This window comes from Mugil cephalus, chromosome 1 (genome assembly GCF_022458985.1).
Source record: "Mugil cephalus isolate CIBA_MC_2020 chromosome 1, CIBA_Mcephalus_1.1, whole genome shotgun sequence".
Classification (NCBI taxonomy): Eukaryota; Metazoa; Chordata; class Actinopteri; order Mugiliformes; family Mugilidae; genus Mugil; species Mugil cephalus.
This window is the reverse complement of record NC_061770.1, coordinates 15,968,297-15,986,005: the sequence shown is the minus strand read 5'-3', so window position 1 is coordinate 15,986,005 and position 17,709 is coordinate 15,968,297. Positions and strand designations below refer to the sequence as shown.

Sequence of the window (17,709 nt, the reverse complement as noted above, 5' to 3'; positions counted from 1 at the left end):
AGTGCTGCTGATCTGTCAGGTGTGTGACATTCCAGCTAGTCTGCTGTTCCCATTAACTTCTCAGGCATGGCATCATAGTACATAGTGTCCTGTCTGTGAGATCAGACGCCAGGCCTCAGTGTTCCCTCTGCATCTTTTATTTAAATGTTTAGAACTTGCAATTTAAACATTAATGACATCTCAGTGTGTGCGTGATCATTTCCGTGTTATATGCTGATGGTGGTAGCCTGCAGGGTAGGTGCGAATGTGTCATAAAGCAGTCGTGTGTATGTGTGTGTGTATGTGAAATGAGCTATCCGCATAAGGTGTGGTTATTTATGTGTCCTTGTATGGAGCAGAATGTGTGTGCGTCAAAGAATGAAAGTGCGAAAACAGCTAATACCTGTATTACTTCTTTATTTCACATTTCCCTTACTTGGGATTATTCTAGTTTGCGTAATTAAGTGTTTAACTTGTCGAATCCCAGGTTATATTTTCCCATGGCTGTTCTTTGCAGCCATGTAACCATACACTTAAGATTTTCCCTCTAACATCAACAACCTCTTATTATGAGAGTCCACATGTTCTTCATATTTGTGGCGAATGTCAGGAAGTGAGGATAACCACAAACACAGTGATCAATTATTTCAGATATTCACTTAATCTGAGTGCATCGCATACAAGCAAGGGTTCTGCATGATCTCAAAACAGAGCACACATTGATCAAGTATGTTGCCCTTGCCTTTGGAAATGAGTCTGAACTGCACCCCCACCCCCCACACACAGACAGACAGACGGACAGACCCGCTGAAACCAAACAGGAGGACACATGCGAGCCCGCATAGCTGTGGTTAAAGAATTTAAGAAGCATTTAAACTGGGTGAACGCACGCCATCTAGTCTGCATTTTGGACTTTGGAAACGCTTGCAATTTGTGATGTGTTCGTGTATTCCGAATTCGTTCCAATCAAAAACTCCAAATGATTAAAAAAAGAAAAACGACGATCTGGCACAATTTGATGTCAGCCTGTGTCTTAAATATTATTTATGACCTGTTGAGCGCGTATCAATATGGCCCCTTGGAAAAAAAACTGTGGCTATTTTGATACATGATATTTTTGTATTTGTAGAATTTGCGCATTTTAAATACATGACATTCGTTCTATGATATTGCACACACACACACACACACACACACACACACACACACACACACACAAATATATATGATTGTATATATTTGTATATATAAACCAGCAATTTATTTTCCGCGAGATTCCGCACAGTTTATTTTGGATCGGTATGTTTTGGACCTATAAATCCTCATCGAGAATCACGCTCACAATCACAAGTTTCGGCTGCAGAGTCTTAGAGTTTTGTATTATTTCACGTAACTGTCCGTTATTTCAGACAGAATGAAATGTCCTAAAACTGAAGCACCAAAGCCACAGGCCTAACACAACACATATCACACTAGAACAAGAAAAACTGAGCTTTTGAACTTAGCTCAACATGTGGAGCAAATATGTTATTTTGGGTCGAAGCTATAACCTCATCGCACGGACCTGCAACATTTACAAAAACAGAACAACTTTCAGTGAACTGTGGGAATGAATGGGTCCATCAGAATGAGGTCTGAGTTCTCCTGATTTTTAATTTGGATTATAAATGTCTCCAGTGAAGCCGGGAGATTTGATCACGGGCGTTTTAAATATCATTATAGGTGGTTTAAATAGCATTGCTGATTTCAGCTGTAACAAATGATTTACTTACGTTTGACATACAAAAACAAATCTAACTTCACTGTAAATGAACGGGACTAATTTAAATCATAATGCCAACGTCTTAATAGTTTACAGGAGAAAAGAAAAAAAATAGTTATCAACCTTTTAAATGGCCTCTGTTTATAAATACATACAAATTCGGGTTTGTTTAAAGGCAAGAACAATATTTCACACACAAACTCTTCAACCTCATACCTAGACTGAGATCTAAAACGATGACAAAAGAGAAAAACGCTAGTGAGGATGTTATTTCATAGCGATAACACCCTGAAATAATGTGCAAAGCAACAGAAAACATCCTGAATTTCGATTATTGTGTTAAACAATTGTCCATGTAAGTGATTAGTTATTTATTATGCCGCAAGATGTTTTGTGCTAACAGTAAATAAAAAAAAAGAAAAAGAAAGAAAGAAAACGAAGCATTATTCTTTACGTAAATATATTTAATTAATTATTTTTACACAATAATACATATCATTATAGGCCTTCTACTTGCGTACAGATCTCCTCATCTAGTTTAGACCGTGTTTCTCATTTCAGATGGAGAACCAGTTAAACAGTCTGCTGTGAGTGCACGAAGTTAACCAACTGACTCAACAAGACAGACGAAGTTTTCTGATAGTTATTTGATAATATGAAGAAAGTTATAAATGAATAATATGAGCATACGATTTAAATGTGGCTGTAATTCTACACAGGCAAATAAACATACTTTATTAGGATGTGTCCACTTTCTTTTTAGGATCACTGTCTTACGTATCCGCTCAAATGAAAAAACGAACATTTACTGTTTCAGTTTATTCAGTTTACCTTTCCTTTACTGCCGTGATTCCTTCGTAAATAACACACCTAGCAGAGCTTACCTTGCTAAATCTGTGGCAAGACAACGCAAACAGACACAAAGTGAACTCTGTCTATTGACAAATCCTCGATGGCTTCATCCACGCAGCAGTGACGAAAAGAACATAACTCGACGGCTGAATTAATTTACTTTCAAACATCGAAGTTCTGCGTTGAAACAAAATTAAAATGTTCAAAAGCCACGTAGGAGGGGGGAAAAATATCCTGCCGCAGGAGCAGCCTTCCTTTGTTCTTCCTGGTGTGGGCCTGCTGGTCTGACCGGCACATGGTCGCTAGGTGGCGCCCTTGCTCCATGAAAAAGCCCCCAGGTTTCCCAACTTGACCGCGCTGACGTCACGTCAGTCTGGAGCATCAAGGCCACTTCCACGCCGCTATTGGTCTGAAACTCACATGACATATCTGCGAGCATCCATAATTATGTTACTGATATTTTTTGCACCCCCTCCAAAAGATGTCAGCATCCTACTGTCCTTATTCTCCTCGGGTAATCCTGTAGTTTAGACCAGTGGAACACAACAAACGATTACTCTGTTGCCAAATGCAAAAAAAATGTCATGTCCGAATAACATAGCGCCCGGTAACTTCCTGATGGATTCCTTAATGGGAGGATCATCTTCCTTCAGGGGTGAGGGTTATTCCAGCAACCCCGGAATGTACATCCACTCAGCTGCAGAGTACGGATTTTCAGTGATGAGAAACATTGGGAAGGTTGGATCATCTTCACTCTCCAAAAGAGACGATCTCACTCCCGGCGCTCTGCCGCTCAGCGGCTTCCAGGATGCGCCCTACCTGTCAACACAGCTGGCCACATGGACCCCAGGCTCCAAAACCAGTAGGGACGAACAACCTGTTGCCCAGTGTTTACAACCCTGCTCGTTTCCAGCGGGCAGCGTCAAAGAGGAGGCGTTTTGTTGCCTCTATCAGGATGACAGCAATAAGGGGAAACAGACAACAGAGCCGGCCACTTACATCCGGCTTGGGGACAATAGCTGCCGGCCTGAGCAAACTGCCGCCTCGTCCAGCGGCTGTTTCCAGGTGTTCAACGGGGAGAGGCCGCAGCAGGACGGTCAGCAGTTCCCCTCCGGCTTCTCTCTGACCCACTTGGCGACATCTGTTGAATCAGCAGCAGAATCGACAATAAGTTGCAGCAAGTCGGCGCAAGAGACAGCGAGAGAGGCTTCAAAGCCAGATGAGAATCAGAGCAGTAAGGAAGAGAAGGCCAAAAGTGACAGCTGCTCAGATAACTCGGACGTGGAATTAAAAGGTAGACTGCCATAATATGCCTCCCCCTCCCACCCCCTCCCTAACACATGCACACAAGTAACATTTAATACAAACGTGCACGTGCATGAGACTACAGATAGTTCATAGGTTCGACACCTGCACTAGTGAATTTTTGCGTCTATGTGTGTGTGCTCGTTGTGTTTGTAGCATGGTAGTAATAAGTGAGACTTGTGTTAGACAGCAGTCATATATGAGCATTTGACAGCCTCTCCTAGCAGGGGTTATGGTGCCCGTGGCATTTAACACCTTTCCATTAATGTGAGAATGTGAGATGGGCAGTTATCATTGAAATAAACACGCTCTCCCTCTCACTCTCTCTTTCTCTCTCTCACACACACACACACACACACACACATAGCTACTCCCTCTCTGACACAGAAACACGTTCGCTTCTCTCTTACATGGCTCATTTACACTGAGAGAAGTGACCTTCTTCTTCTTCTTTCTTTCTTCTTTTTTTATCTGTAAAAATTGGGTAATTGAAACGACATTAAATTCTGTGGTTTTGCTCCACAGTTGTGGATGTTTTGCCACGACGCCTCAGTCTTATTAAAGCCGTCAGGAGCCATTTGTAAATATTATTGTTAGAATTGAGAAGCACATAATAAATGGGCTACATTCACAACTTTCTGCTTCGACGCAACGGTAATTCATAATAATGGTCTGCATTTATTTGCGGCATAAATATTTAAATACACTGAACCGCATCTCCTTTTTTTTTTTCCATGCCAACAGTAGCAGGTTGCATTGTTATATTTTCTACGTTTAAAAAAACTACAAATATGTACAATTAAATCAACTGTTAAATATAATTTAAAAGGACACGAGGGTCATATTTTAAAAACACGGATATTGTTTTCATTATTACAGTTATTATATCCCTAATAAATTGATCCTGGGGCTAATGCTGTTGTGTAGTTTCTTTTCATTTCATTTGTAATTTCTTTAGTGGTTATTTAAAATGCATTCTTGTTATTTAGTAATTTTTATTATTGTTATTAATTTAAACGGAAAATATAGCTATAAAATAGAAATGTACTTTTGTGTGTGTGTGTGTGTGTATGTGTGTGTGTGTCTTGTTAATCCCATAATACTGAATTAAATGACTTGGAAATGATTAAATGTTGGCCACACGCTGAGTGTTCACATCATTTGGGTAATTATTACTGTAAAGTGTGTGTGTTTATATGTGTGTGTGAGAGTCTGTTTCTCTCTCTCGCTCTCTCTTTCCCTCTGTGTGTGTGTGTGTGTGTGTGTGTGTGTGTGTGTGTGTGTGTGTGTGTGTGTAAACTAATCAAGAAAGAAATAAGCTGTGCAGCAGTGTGATTTGTTTCACCTCCTGTTAATACGGAAGTGTTTTATTTTTTTCCCCTTTGTCTTTATTCGTTTTCCAAATCTGACATTATGTTTCCGAGACCGCCTTTTTGTTTTGAGATGAACCTCCAAAAAAAATAATTTGGCTCCGATGTGCAAAGGTAATAAAGTTTTATGGGAGTCTAAGGTCCAACATAGACAAAAGAAGTGCTTACACGCCCCAGTTTGATTTGATCTAATTATAGTTACAGCCACACAAAAGCAATTTGCATGCAGCAGCGATTGTAGCAAAAGGTGCTATGCTCCATGTTGTTCATTTGTTCACGAGAGAACGAAGAGTCCACACGCAGGTAAAGCTCTCTTAAACTCAACTCATTTTGATGCATTAGATCCTATTGAATGTGCATTTGAGACATGGGCGTGTACATCTAGCAGTGTGTTCATGGAGCTAATATGGCTGCATTGGGATCTCTGCACAAAATGACTAGCAACATTTGGACGCAGTTGCTCATTGTTGTATTTGTCTCTCTCTCTCCCTCTCTCTCTCTCTGGTAGATGAATTATCCGCGGAAAAGACGGCGGGAAGCTGGTTAAAAGCCAAAAGTGGAAGGAAGAAGCGCTGTCCCTACACAAAGCACCAGACGCTGGAGCTGGAGAAGGAGTTCTTGTTCAACATGTATCTGTCTCGGGAGCGCCGCCTGGAGATCAGCCGGAGTATCAACCTGACCGACAGACAGGTCAAGATCTGGTTCCAAAACAGACGCATGAAACTGAAGAAGCTCAACAGGGAGAGCAGAGAAAGGGAGCAGGGGCCAGTTTACAACTACTCCTGAAGACATTTTAAGCGAAACACACACACACACACACACACACACACACACACACACACACACACACACACACACACACACACACACACACAAAACAAACACACACATACACGCACATAAACACTTACTCAGACACAGACACGACAGGCACGGATATAGACAGACATGCATGCGTGTTATTTTGTAATGCTAATAAATCTAATAGCCATTTATACATTTCTCTTTATGTGCACAACAAACTCCCACACAGACATGCATACACATAGTGCCTTCCTATTGTTGATCGATGAAAAAGCTGCAGCTTGCAGCAAGACCTGAGTTCCAAGTGAATACTTCCAGCATTGGAGCACTGAGGTGCTTGTAGTACTGATTATAATATTACACGAACCAAAGTAAAGGAAGAGGCAGCATATAAATAACCAGTGGCATGCTGCCTATTATGAATGTTTTGCCACTTGTGTTGCTTCTTCGTTGGTGTCTGTTGCATTTTGTGCAACAGTGTAATGTGCATGCACAAGATGATGTTAAGCTATATTATGGCAAACGATTCCAAAACAATAAAAGGAGAGGGAAATGGAAAGGTATTACCAACTTTGTCCTTCCCCTGGCATAGTGGTGAAAATGAGAGGGAGGGAGAGACACTGCGGATGAGAGAAGGAGATCATGGCAGTTTTAATAGAAGTGAGAGACCATAACGTTGATTTAAATATTATCCAGGTGACCACAGTAAGTCAAGGTCATAAAATTCTAATGTCAGGTTCGCCCTGGAAAGCGTTGGGGGTGGATTTTATGATCTGCAAATATAATGTGCTGCAGCAGTAAAGATGCGTTTAAAGGTGTGTGTGGAGGAGGGCTAATCCACACAGCAGAGACTGCAATGTGCAGGATCCAGCCGGGGCGCTCGGCTGGAAGGAGCAGCCGCCTCCGCTCGGGATAATGGAGCTTCATGGGAACGGGAGATAAGGAAGATGGTGGATAAAAGGGACAGCGACCGCGATGGCTGCAGGAACAATAATAACAGGCGTCACGGCAAACACGTGGATAACAACGCACCTGGCAGGGGTCTGCAGGAGGCAAGTGAAGGTAGGACCCGATTTAGCTTTTTTTTTTTTTTTTTTTTTTTTTATTTCCTGTTTCCCGCATCTGCCAGCTTGCTTGACAGCTCATGTGGTAGGCATGGTGCACGCCTGCTCATGTCAGTTTAAATTACGTTGTTTTGCAATAATCAGCGTGCTGCTGATTACTGTTCTCTCTTGAGGCACAATGTTGCTTGGTGATTGTTTGCTTTATGTTTCCGGATACTCACTGAGACGGTACAAGCACCGCGAGTATCAAGTATTAAGCTCAGATTGCACAGCAGTGGAATAAATTATTGTTCATTGCCTCTGTTTATGGGAGAACAATAGCAAAATTAGACTGACAAGATTTTTATGAGTTAACAAGTCGTGACATGCGGGATTATCAACGATAACCGCAAGCAATGTTAGGAAGCAGCTTGATTTCAGCCTACTAGATCATTTGTGTACTCGCCTTTTCCCTTTGTGCTGGGTAGCGTTAATCCTCACTTGGCCTTTTGCATGCACTGTCTTTTCCGTGGATTTTAACCCCCTTTGCGCGAAGCTGAAGCGTGGTTTAGGTAGTTTCATGTTGTTGGGGTTGGCTTCCTGGCTCGGCAACAAGAAACTGCCTTGATTACGTCAGTTCGTCTTCATCAAGGGCACAATTTCCGCTGAATTACCCCCTATAGTCACCCAGGTCCCCGCAAATGGCATTGTAAATGAACTGGCCTGCAATACCTTGGACAGAGACGTTTTTTTTCTTCTTCTTTCTTTGCTGTTATTTTGTGGCGGGCTGTAAAACCCTCTGAGGCTCTCAGAAGGAGAATAGGTTGTAAACAACATGGGGTAAAGTTTTAGACTGCGTTGTATTGCATCTGTCATCACTGGCTGTCGGCTAAGGCTTCATGGTTTCAGCTGGTTTATGAAATATCGATAGATGGACAGATAGATGGGTGCTTCTTATTTGACTGAGTAATTTGTCTGACAAGTGAATCTGGGTCTATAACAGGAAATAGACATGTATTGACATTCTTGTGTTATTTGAGAAGTCTTCGTTCTTCTGATTGCTGATTGAGGACTGCTATTAAGACTTTATTACCAAATCTTGTGAAAGTTGGGAAGTAGAAGCCCAATATTAATGCCTCTATGTGATCTCTAAATAATGCTAAGTTAAGTGATTCTATAAAGCTTAACACATACATAAGAACTATTACACCGACACCAATCATTCCGTTAGAAGTCACATGTCATGTGTTTGAGGCCTATTTCGTTTAATTCTGTTTGTTAAATCAGATTTCTGCAAACAGACTTTTTCTGTATGTTAAACGGACCCGTGCATGTTTGCTTTACTTGTTTGTCTGGTTTTACTGCAAAGTTTCAAGCTGAAATTCTGTGTTTTCCTCCTCGACCTGTTAAAGAGAATAAGACACTTGCGTTTACGCGTTGCCCTCACTTGATCACTTAAGACAAAGTTGGCACATTTTAATGCTTATATTTTCTATCTTGCTTGGATTTGAACACTGTTTTCTATATTATTCTGTAATCCAGTAGCACTCAGATTAATTAAAATTAAGCAATTAATTTTAATTATCATGGATTTCTTGCGCCTTTGAGCAAATATATTTAGATTGGAAACTTTTATTGCACCCTTGGAAAACTGACTGCCACTGATTTATTTCTGTTTTTCCCTTAACAGTTAATTTGCTAACAATGGGTTAGCGATATATTTTTTTTAGCATGGCTAAAATGAATGATTAGTGCCAACAGAAATATGCAGCAAATCAATTAGCTTATGTAAAATAAACACAACAACTTATTATCTTATTAACTTCTGCTCTTGTAACACAGTCAGCTTCTTTTCCGGGAGAGCGTCCAGTGTTTATGCTGGTCACTATCCCCTTGTTTTGTCAGCCCCCTCCTTTTGGCGGTAGTACCAGTGGAAGAGACAGTCTGGAATCCAAAGTCACTTTCATTCAGCTCAGTGAATGAGTGTCTCCCTTGGAATGCGTCACTCACAAAGACTTTACAGCGTTGGAAACAGCCCCAAGAGCAGCACAGATTCACCCTAAAACCATATACACATAAAGTCATTTATTTCACTTTGTAGTGGCGCACAGGAAATGGAGCCTTTAGATAGCCACTTCCTTGGGACAGCTCAAGATGTGTTACTGCCACTGGCATGATCAGACACGAACCAAATATGCAAAGGGCTTTTCTCTCTAGTTGAGTCCTCCTCTTTTTTCCGAATCAAGATTTTCTATATGAGGTATATGAAGAATTAGCACATGGGACCTGATTTGTAACTCTTTTTGAAATTGTAACAAAAAAAAAAAAAAAAAAAATACTCAGGAGGAAAGGGACAGTAACGCTTTTTTTTCTCTGGATATGTTGATTTTTTTGTAATTATTTTATTTATTTATTTATATATTTTTGTATGTAGCTGTGTTGGCATGGTTGGGAAGTCCATTGAGACTTAGGAATTATTCTTATCCACAGTGACTGTGAAAGAAAGATGTAAGGAGAATTTCTAACTTTAAAAGATCATTTAAAATGATCATCTCACAAAAAAGGACTTCTTAATTTTGGTCTTTGGAAACCCGTTGTTGCTTGACGGGAATGCAAAATATCATTTCGGCGGGCCTACTCATCCTTAAAATGAGGATATTGATCTGTGGTTGCACTCGGAAAACGAAGAATTTGGAGAGAGCTTTCTTTAAAATCTCATTATCGAGCGCGTGTGAGTGGTACGAATGGTAATTCATTAAGAGGCCGGATTTTTAATTATATAAAACTGCCCTTATGTTGGATAGAGACCTCTCTGATAAAGCTGGGACCATGCAGATCTTTTTTCCCTCTCTTTCTTTTTTGGGGGGCTTTTGAGTTGAGCATATATTGGTTTCTGTGCAGCACATGGGGATGTTATAAATAACTTGTGATATCCCCTTTGAATTTTCCATATGCAGAGGTTAAGCAGGGATAATACGCTCCAAATGTCGCGTACAGTAAACCACAGGAACTGTGCGTCCGTATCTGTTTGATCTGCTTTTACTGGCAAATTTTCTGTCCTTATTTATTGTGACTATTTCCCTGAGCTTATAATTACATTCTATATCACCAGTGTGAACGGAATAGTTGACGTGTCTCCACCCTGCCATTACACAGAAGCCGCTTCTGATAAAAGAAAGTCATATTACAACGCTAAATCGTTCATTATTTATCCCCGCAGCAATAGCGTTGTTTGGTTGTGCTGATGGACGAAAATACAAACAAACTTGTGGCTGACTTGACAATGGAGATAAATCATGATTACCCTAACATATGCGGGATCTCATTTGACATTGATTAGCCCGCCGAGCTCTGTGTGCCTGTGATCATAAGGATACAAAGATAGCTCATACGTGTCTACTCTGCGTTTTGCCTCGGTGAAAATTTGATGCTGTTTTCGGTGAAATAATTCACGGTCTTAACTAAATCGGCCCCTTGTTTCTGATTCTGACTGTAATCATTTATATTAGACATCTTTCTTTGATTATTTACCCGAAACACTGCTTTAAAGGAGGTCGATTTTCCAATGTTAAGTGTGGTTACTGGAATAATGGCAGGGGTAACAGAGTTATCTTTGCCTGTAATTTTAAATGAATATGAAGCGTCAGTGCACTGAATGCATCCAGACTGTCAGATTTTTATCATTTAGCTTCCACTTGAAGCGGTCAGAGCTGCTCTGTGTCTAATACACAGACAAAAACAACATTATCCATTTCAATAAGCGTTAATCTGCGACCATTAGTTTACGAACCTCAATTTTTTCTTTTCTTTTTTTTTTCTTTTACCATGCTGCACAGGTCTCTGAATCACATATTTGTCCATATTGGTAAAATTGAGAAATATATGAATGAGACGCAAAGACATTATCTGTCCTTTTAAACACATGAATGACTTTGCATTTGAGACAGGACGAAGTCTCCGTAACCCTGAAATTGTGGTAAAGTGGAAATTCACATATACAGTGAGAATGTCACCTTGCGTAAATAACTTGGAGACGGATGCGTACTAATTTTGATATTTTGCGCACAGAAATAAAACTGACTTTGCCATAGACGCAGTTTGGAATCTATCTAAAAGGACAGTTTCATATCGTTTATGTCCATCTAAACTTGTATAATTGCATATGTTAGAACACGTGCTTTCCAAGATAGACGCATATATGAGGAATGTTTGCCACTGTAGGCTAAACTATTAAAAACATCTATGAATAAATGTGGATTTTCTTCCATAGTTTAATCTGAGTTGTGGACGAACTAAGGACAGTAGCTAAAATATTAAGAAACGACGACAAAAAAATCTTATTAGGCTTTGCAATATTTTTATTAAATGACATTGAAGGTGATAAAACAGTGGATCAGATGTAAAAGAGAACTTCTCATTAATGGTGAGCACACAAGCGTACACCTTTGGATGCGCTCTCTCTCTCTCTCTCTCTCTCTCTCTCTCTCTCTCACACACACACACACAGACTCACCAACACACACACAAACTTTACAGCAATAAATAATAAATAAATGTAATATATATATATACGACCTCACTAGGTTGTTGTAGGCATCAGTACATTATATTGAATGTAATATTTGTGTGACCCTATGTTGTGATAATAAACGGACAGGAAGCACCAATTTCATTATGCTTTAGTTGCAGTATGGAATAAATGGACATCAATCTTCATCCTGCTGAAAACAGTAACTTTTAAATGACCTCATTTAACAAATAGGTAGCTATCTATGTTAACACACGGGAAAACGTTTAACTCGGCTCGGACTTGCGCATTCATCCGCACACGCCAGGATACCGTTTGGCGTTATCCGGGTTAAGGTCTGGCGTCTGGCCTTTTAAATTTCATGGTTGAATCTGAACTCAGCAGCCAGGACAAACATGGCACTCGCTAATGCCTACCCTGGTTACATCTTGTTTACATCTTGTTTTCCTACAAGAAGCCCAAACACTAAGAATTATACCCGGTAATGTCCAAGTGTACGAATTTATTTTGACTAACGTTTAATTTAGGCGAGGGTAATTAGTGACGCCATTTAATTTGTGTGACTTGGGGTTGACAGAGGCTTGGTTTCAAATCCCAACACCGTTTTTTGCCCCCCACAGACACCACACTACTGCCACTTGTTCTTATCATTTATAAGTAGGGATTTATTTAGACAATTTTCCCTTTGGCTTGACTGATTATTTTTCATTTTGCATATTTCAATTTATGGAACTCAGTCTGAGCCCAGTCTGAGATAATTTTAGCTCAAGTGAAGCGTGATTTGTTGGGCTTCACAACTATAATTTCACGTTTGTGCATAACAACTGTCATGTCTACGTGTCCTTATTTGGATTTTTCGCCTTAAATGTTGCAATAATTCAACATTTTAAATAATTCAGTCCTTTTCTGCAAACGACTGGCAGACAGTAAATGTAAAAAAGATGGGGGGAAAAAAGGAAAACATTTGTAACGCCAAACGCGTAATTACGCACAGATTCTTAAAAAGAAAAAAAAAAGTCAACAGCTAAATGACGTGCAATGCAACTAAACGTAAATCAGAAATAAAACACAGATTTCAGCATCAAAACACGCGTGAAGCTTTAAGAATTCAACAATTCGTCAGCTATGTTATCCACCCCACCATGTCTACACAAATCCATTACATTTCAGTATATGTGTCTAATTGTGTTCCATACGACGCCGGACGCTGCTCTAATTCGCACCATATTAGTGTTATGTTATTTTCTGTGTCGCTGCATCTCTAATAAAGAGTTCAAGGTAGTTTCACAGACTACTAACTGACAAGGTGCTCTCGTATATTGCTGGGCAAAACGGCGAACACATGCAACTGGATACAACGGTAACATTATCCCTGTTATCAAAGCTTTCATTGAGTTATATCTTTAACGAACCCTTTTACCTCTCCAGCTTCCAGTCTCTTCTTTGCTGTCGTCGGCCTTTCTCGTTTCATATAAATTGTTTGACGTGAACACGGTGGCTTTATGTTGAGCGAGGAACTCCGATGCAGCCTTATTAATGACACGTTTATGAACAATCAAATGGCCCTCGTTAAAATTTATTGACGGGCATAAAAACACGAACGGCCACTAGCCGAATATAGCCCGCTGTAGTGGGCTGCTTGTCAAGAATCTAAATCCCCTCCTCTCTTATCTCAACAGATCCCATTTAGGAAATGTTTGCTTTTCTCTCGTTAAAACGGTGCAAACTTTATTACCGGTGTATCGTGCATCCCGTGTTTTGATTGTCTGTCTCTGTCTCTCTCTCCGCACTGCCCAGACGGCATGTAGCTGCGAAGTCTTTCTATCTCTAAGAAATAAACATCATAGCACAGGAAGTTATAAACCTTTCACTTTATCAAATGTGCTGCTGGTCTGATGGAGATGAAACAATTCCATAAACACTTGAATGCTGTAATACTATCCGCTGCAATAGCATGGGGCTGTACGGTAGATTTTGCCAGGCAGAGATTGATTACACCATCAAATAGTTCCTTGCCTTTAGACGTACCGTGCGCAAGACTGCACTGCGACTGCGAATAGTTCCGCCACTAGCGCTACAAATGCATATATTCTTCATAGAGTAACAGTGTGGTTAAAGTTACCTCTATGCGTCCAAGAAAAAGTAGTAAAAAATCACGTTCTCTAATCCGATTTATGTGCATTTGTATCCCAGGATAAGTGGCGCATTGATCCACTGTACAATTTTTGTGGGGGTAAATATAATCACGTGTCGGCGAGGCAGCCAATAGCAGCCAAGGAAGCGTTGAGAAATAATTACCTGCCTTGATTGTTCTATGGCTAGATAAAAAAAGTACACATACACTCCATATAATAATCGGATGCATGTAAAAGAGTCGGGGAAGCTTCGACATGTCGACCACGGGTCCCATAAGTAATTATTATGTGGACTCCTTGATCAACCATGAAAACGAGGATGTCCTTGCTGCAACTCGGTTTTCGGCGCCCGGTTCGCACCCAGCCGGCCCTCGTCCGACGTCCCTAGTACCGGAGTGTGCCGACTATCCTTCCTGCAGCTTCGCACCCAAGCCTCCCGTCTTCTCCACCTCCTGGGCCCCCGTGCACTCTCAGTCATCAGTGGTTTACCATCCATACAGTCACCAACCTCACTTAGGCACAGACTCGAGGTATATGCGGTCATGGCTGGAGCCGATATCAGGCGCTGTGCCTTTCCATGGCTATCCGGGGAACGGCAGGCACTTTGGGCTGAAGCCCGACGCATTTCAGGAGCACAGAGCCGGCGAGTGTCTCAGCTCCGGCGGACGGACCTACACGGACTATCTGTACTGCTCGTCCACTGACGTGCGAGACAAGACGCCGCAGAATATCCCTTCTCCCGAGTCGGAGCTCCTGGCTTCAGGGAAACATAAAGAGGAGAAGCCGGAGCTAGATCCGAGTAAGTTCAAGCTCCTACGCTCTTTTACAGCCGGGTGGGAGTTTTGTTTTGGGACTGTGCAAAACTGCTTTTCATTAGAGGCATTTTAACCGTCTGCGTAGTAAATGTATCAGCTGTTTAATCCTCCCTTTTCAGCCCAGCTCTGAATCGCCCCTGCCAGGGGGAAAGCTTTAGGAACTATAAAAGACAAATGCTGCTAGGCTAATATTGGGGCTATAAACCAGACGGGGTTGTAAACATGGACTCAAACCTACAAGAAGACGTTGAATTTGGAGGGATGTTGTATGGAATTAGAATCGCGCAAGGTGTTTTTTGTTTTTAAGTGAGCAACTAAAGCCGACGTGCGCATCAATATTCATCAGTTAATGCTGTATAGTTCAATTTTACGACTATATTTTGACCCCGTGCCATTAAAGAAGGCGCATCAACCCCTATGTAATCCGCCCTTCAGCGCTGTTCCCTACGCAGGCCTATCCTCTGAGGAGCAGACACATTTTTTGTCTCTTTTTGAACTACAAATGCATATGAAAATGCGTGCTCCTCTCTAGGTCCAAAACAAATTCACATGACTCTTTCAGCTAACTTGAGGAATGTAGGGACATACTCGAGGACTTTCACCACGGACCTGTAAAGGCTTGAACCACGGGCCATTTTATGGGCCAATAAAGTGAATAAGCGCATTGAGTATTTTACGACGGTGTTACTCACAAGTAAGGGGACAAGGAAGCAAATCTGTGTAGGCTTGGAAAATGTAAGGCTTGGATCCTTTCTTTAAAATGTTTTCTGTCAGCTTATGGCTTTAATTGTGACCTATAGATTTGTGTACATAGTTTTCAGTTATGTCACCAACTGGTGAGCCCTTGTAAACCGAGGGGCACATTTTGTAAAAGCTTAGCACTGTGAGTTCTGAAATGTCAGTGTTTCCATGTTGTTGTGGTGCCTTTATTATTATTATTATTATTATTATTGTTATTATCATTATTATTATGGTTTGTATTTGCAGATAACCCCGTGGCAAATTGGATACATGCCCGCTCCACAAGGAAGAAGCGATGTCCTTACACAAAGTACCAGACTCTCGAACTGGAAAAGGAGTTTTTGTTCAATATGTACCTTACAAGAGACCGTCGATATGAGGTCGCAAGGGTGCTGAGTCTGACCGAGAGGCAGGTCAAAATCTGGTTTCAGAACCGGCGAATGAAGATGAAGAAAATGAACAAAGAAAAGAGCGACAGCAAAGAACAATAATGTGGACTGCATCGAGAAAACAACCATGATAACCACTAGTAACATGGACAGCACAGATCTACCAAAACACACGATGGTCCCCCTCTCCTCTTCATATTTATCACTTTGTTGGATTTTATATTAACCTTAACTCTGAGACTGATGCTGAGTATTATTTTCTAGCGCACATTGATGTATCCAGCGTTTAAGAGAAAAAAACTTCTAAGGAGATAACTTCATTCTTCATTCTGCTTTTCCTTCGTTTTTTTTTTTTATTTTTTTTATTATTTTTATTTTTTGTAAGAGAAATTAAAGAAGCGCAGTTTGGATACATTAAACTGTCCGAAGAAAGAGAATACTTGAATTCTTTTGAATTTCACAAAACCCATAATTTATGATGTGAATGTTTTACTTCATGTTTATTTCCCTTTGTACGTTGTTGTGCAGGTGGCGTATTTTGTACAGAAACAGAGCATCTGCGGTCGGACGTGTCTGTCTTGTATTTTTGTGATAGTTGTTGCTGTATTTGTGCATCTTTCTTTTTTTTTCTTTTTTTTTTTTTTTTGGACTGTAGCCTACGAGTTTAATCATAGATTGTAGATCTAGACCTCTGCAAATATAACTATAATCACAAGTCCTTGTATTCTGTGTTCATTGTGACTCTGTGGATTGAGCGGATTTAGCAGGCGTCATGGCGGCACAGAGGGCCCAAAAACAGAATATCATTCAGGAAAAGGAAAACTGTTTCAGAATTGCAAGAAAATCGCTAAATCGCCGGTAGTCAAGTTTCAAACACATGTAAGTTTTTTTCATTTTTTAATAATTGCGGCCTCCAATATTATAAAATGTTTTGGAGACTTCTAAGGCCTGGCTGAGATCTGCAGTTGCAAATAATGGCATTCACGAAATCTTGAAGCTGGGAGCACGTTTAATGCAAAAAAGCACAAGAATTTATTTATTTTTTTAAGTTCTGGTTTGCATTACTTTAACTCCAAATATGGATCTTAACTGTTATCCTTTAGGCCTCAACACTCAGATTTACACTTATAGTATAAATAGTTCTTATGCATTAAATTAACATAAACGTCCGTGTTTGTCCGGGTTTTATGGTAAAAAGGGCCTTTCTACTAAGACCATAATTGATTCTGCTCCTCTATTTACGGTTTATAATATGGAAGAGCTACAGCAGTCTACTTTATATAATTTGTCCACATTATTAGCCAAAAATATATGAATGGGGGACGTGCGTAATTCAGTCTTTCTACTAACTCCCTTAATAGTCTCATAATACTTCAAGTCGAGATATTTCCAAAACCGCTAGTTTTGAAATATTGACCATCTCTACCAAGATTTTTTTTATTTATTTATTTATTTTATAAAAACGTCTTAAGTAGCTTATATGGTGCTACTTGTATACTTTCGCCAGACGCACATGCGATCAGTCAATCCGAGGCAGAATTTGAACAGCTGAGTTCTTAGCGAGAGACAATTTCCCATGTCTCGCATTTGTTTCCTGGGATAGACCTAAATTGCCTTTTTGTGGTGGCAAACAATACGGACAGGATGTTGTAATTCCAAAGCCCAATCCAGTGCATTTCCGCTCAGCTCGGACAAAAATGCCAGTTTTACAGCCCCTGTTGGAGCTCGGCTGTTTGTCTCAAATGCAGACGAACAAAGCAAACTCGACTAACTGGCTAGACGTCTGGGCTAAATTACTTTATGGTTTTAATGGACGGTGGTGGAGGACTCGTTCAAAGGAGAGTCATGCGCACTGTTCAGGCGACTTTTGCCTGATGGGCCAGCCGCAACCCTCCTGCACTTCATCATACGAGTGGCCTATTAGCCTACAATTAGATGGAGAAAAAGTCAATAATTATAGTGCATAAATATGAGTGCTGCATAGCG

General features: G+C 40.5%; 2 protein-coding genes across 3 annotated transcripts in view; both read left to right on the top strand.

The window, feature by feature from the left end:
* The first annotated feature begins 754 nt into the window (after nucleotides 1-754).
* LOC125004826 (homeobox protein Hox-C10a-like) overlaps nucleotides 755-17,709 on the top strand; it is a 58,787-nt gene continuing 41,832 nt past the window's right edge. Inside the window, exons 1-2 of one of the 2 annotated variants that reach the window (XM_047579709.1) lie at nucleotides 755-3,887; nucleotides 5,777-7,134. In XM_047579709.1, the coding sequence (XP_047435665.1) occupies nucleotides 3,173-3,887; nucleotides 5,777-6,054 (993 nt within the window). In that variant the 5' untranslated portion in view covers nucleotides 755-3,172 and the 3' untranslated portion in view covers nucleotides 6,055-7,134. Of the gene's footprint in view, nucleotides 3,888-5,776; nucleotides 7,135-17,709 lie in introns of those variants that run through there. The other variant, XM_047579712.1, reaches the window with a different exon arrangement.
* Nucleotides 11,601-16,447, top strand: hoxc9a (homeobox C9a). Its single transcript, XM_047579746.1, has 2 exons — nucleotides 11,601-14,577; nucleotides 15,581-16,447. Exons 1-2 carry the CDS (start codon nucleotides 14,034-14,036, stop codon nucleotides 15,823-15,825), a joined length of 789 nt encoding a protein of 262 aa, XP_047435702.1. The 5' UTR covers nucleotides 11,601-14,033; the 3' UTR covers nucleotides 15,826-16,447.

Bases quoted from the DNA above. Each gene is read 5' to 3' on its own strand.
- hoxc9a (XM_047579746.1), top strand. From the start codon at position 14,034: ATGTCGACCACGGGTCCCATAAGTAATTATTATGTGGACTCCTTGATC. The intron at 14,578-15,580 runs GTAAGTTCAAGC...TTGTATTTGCAG, and splicing joins GAAGCCGGAGCTAGATCCGA to ATAACCCCGTGGCAAATTGG.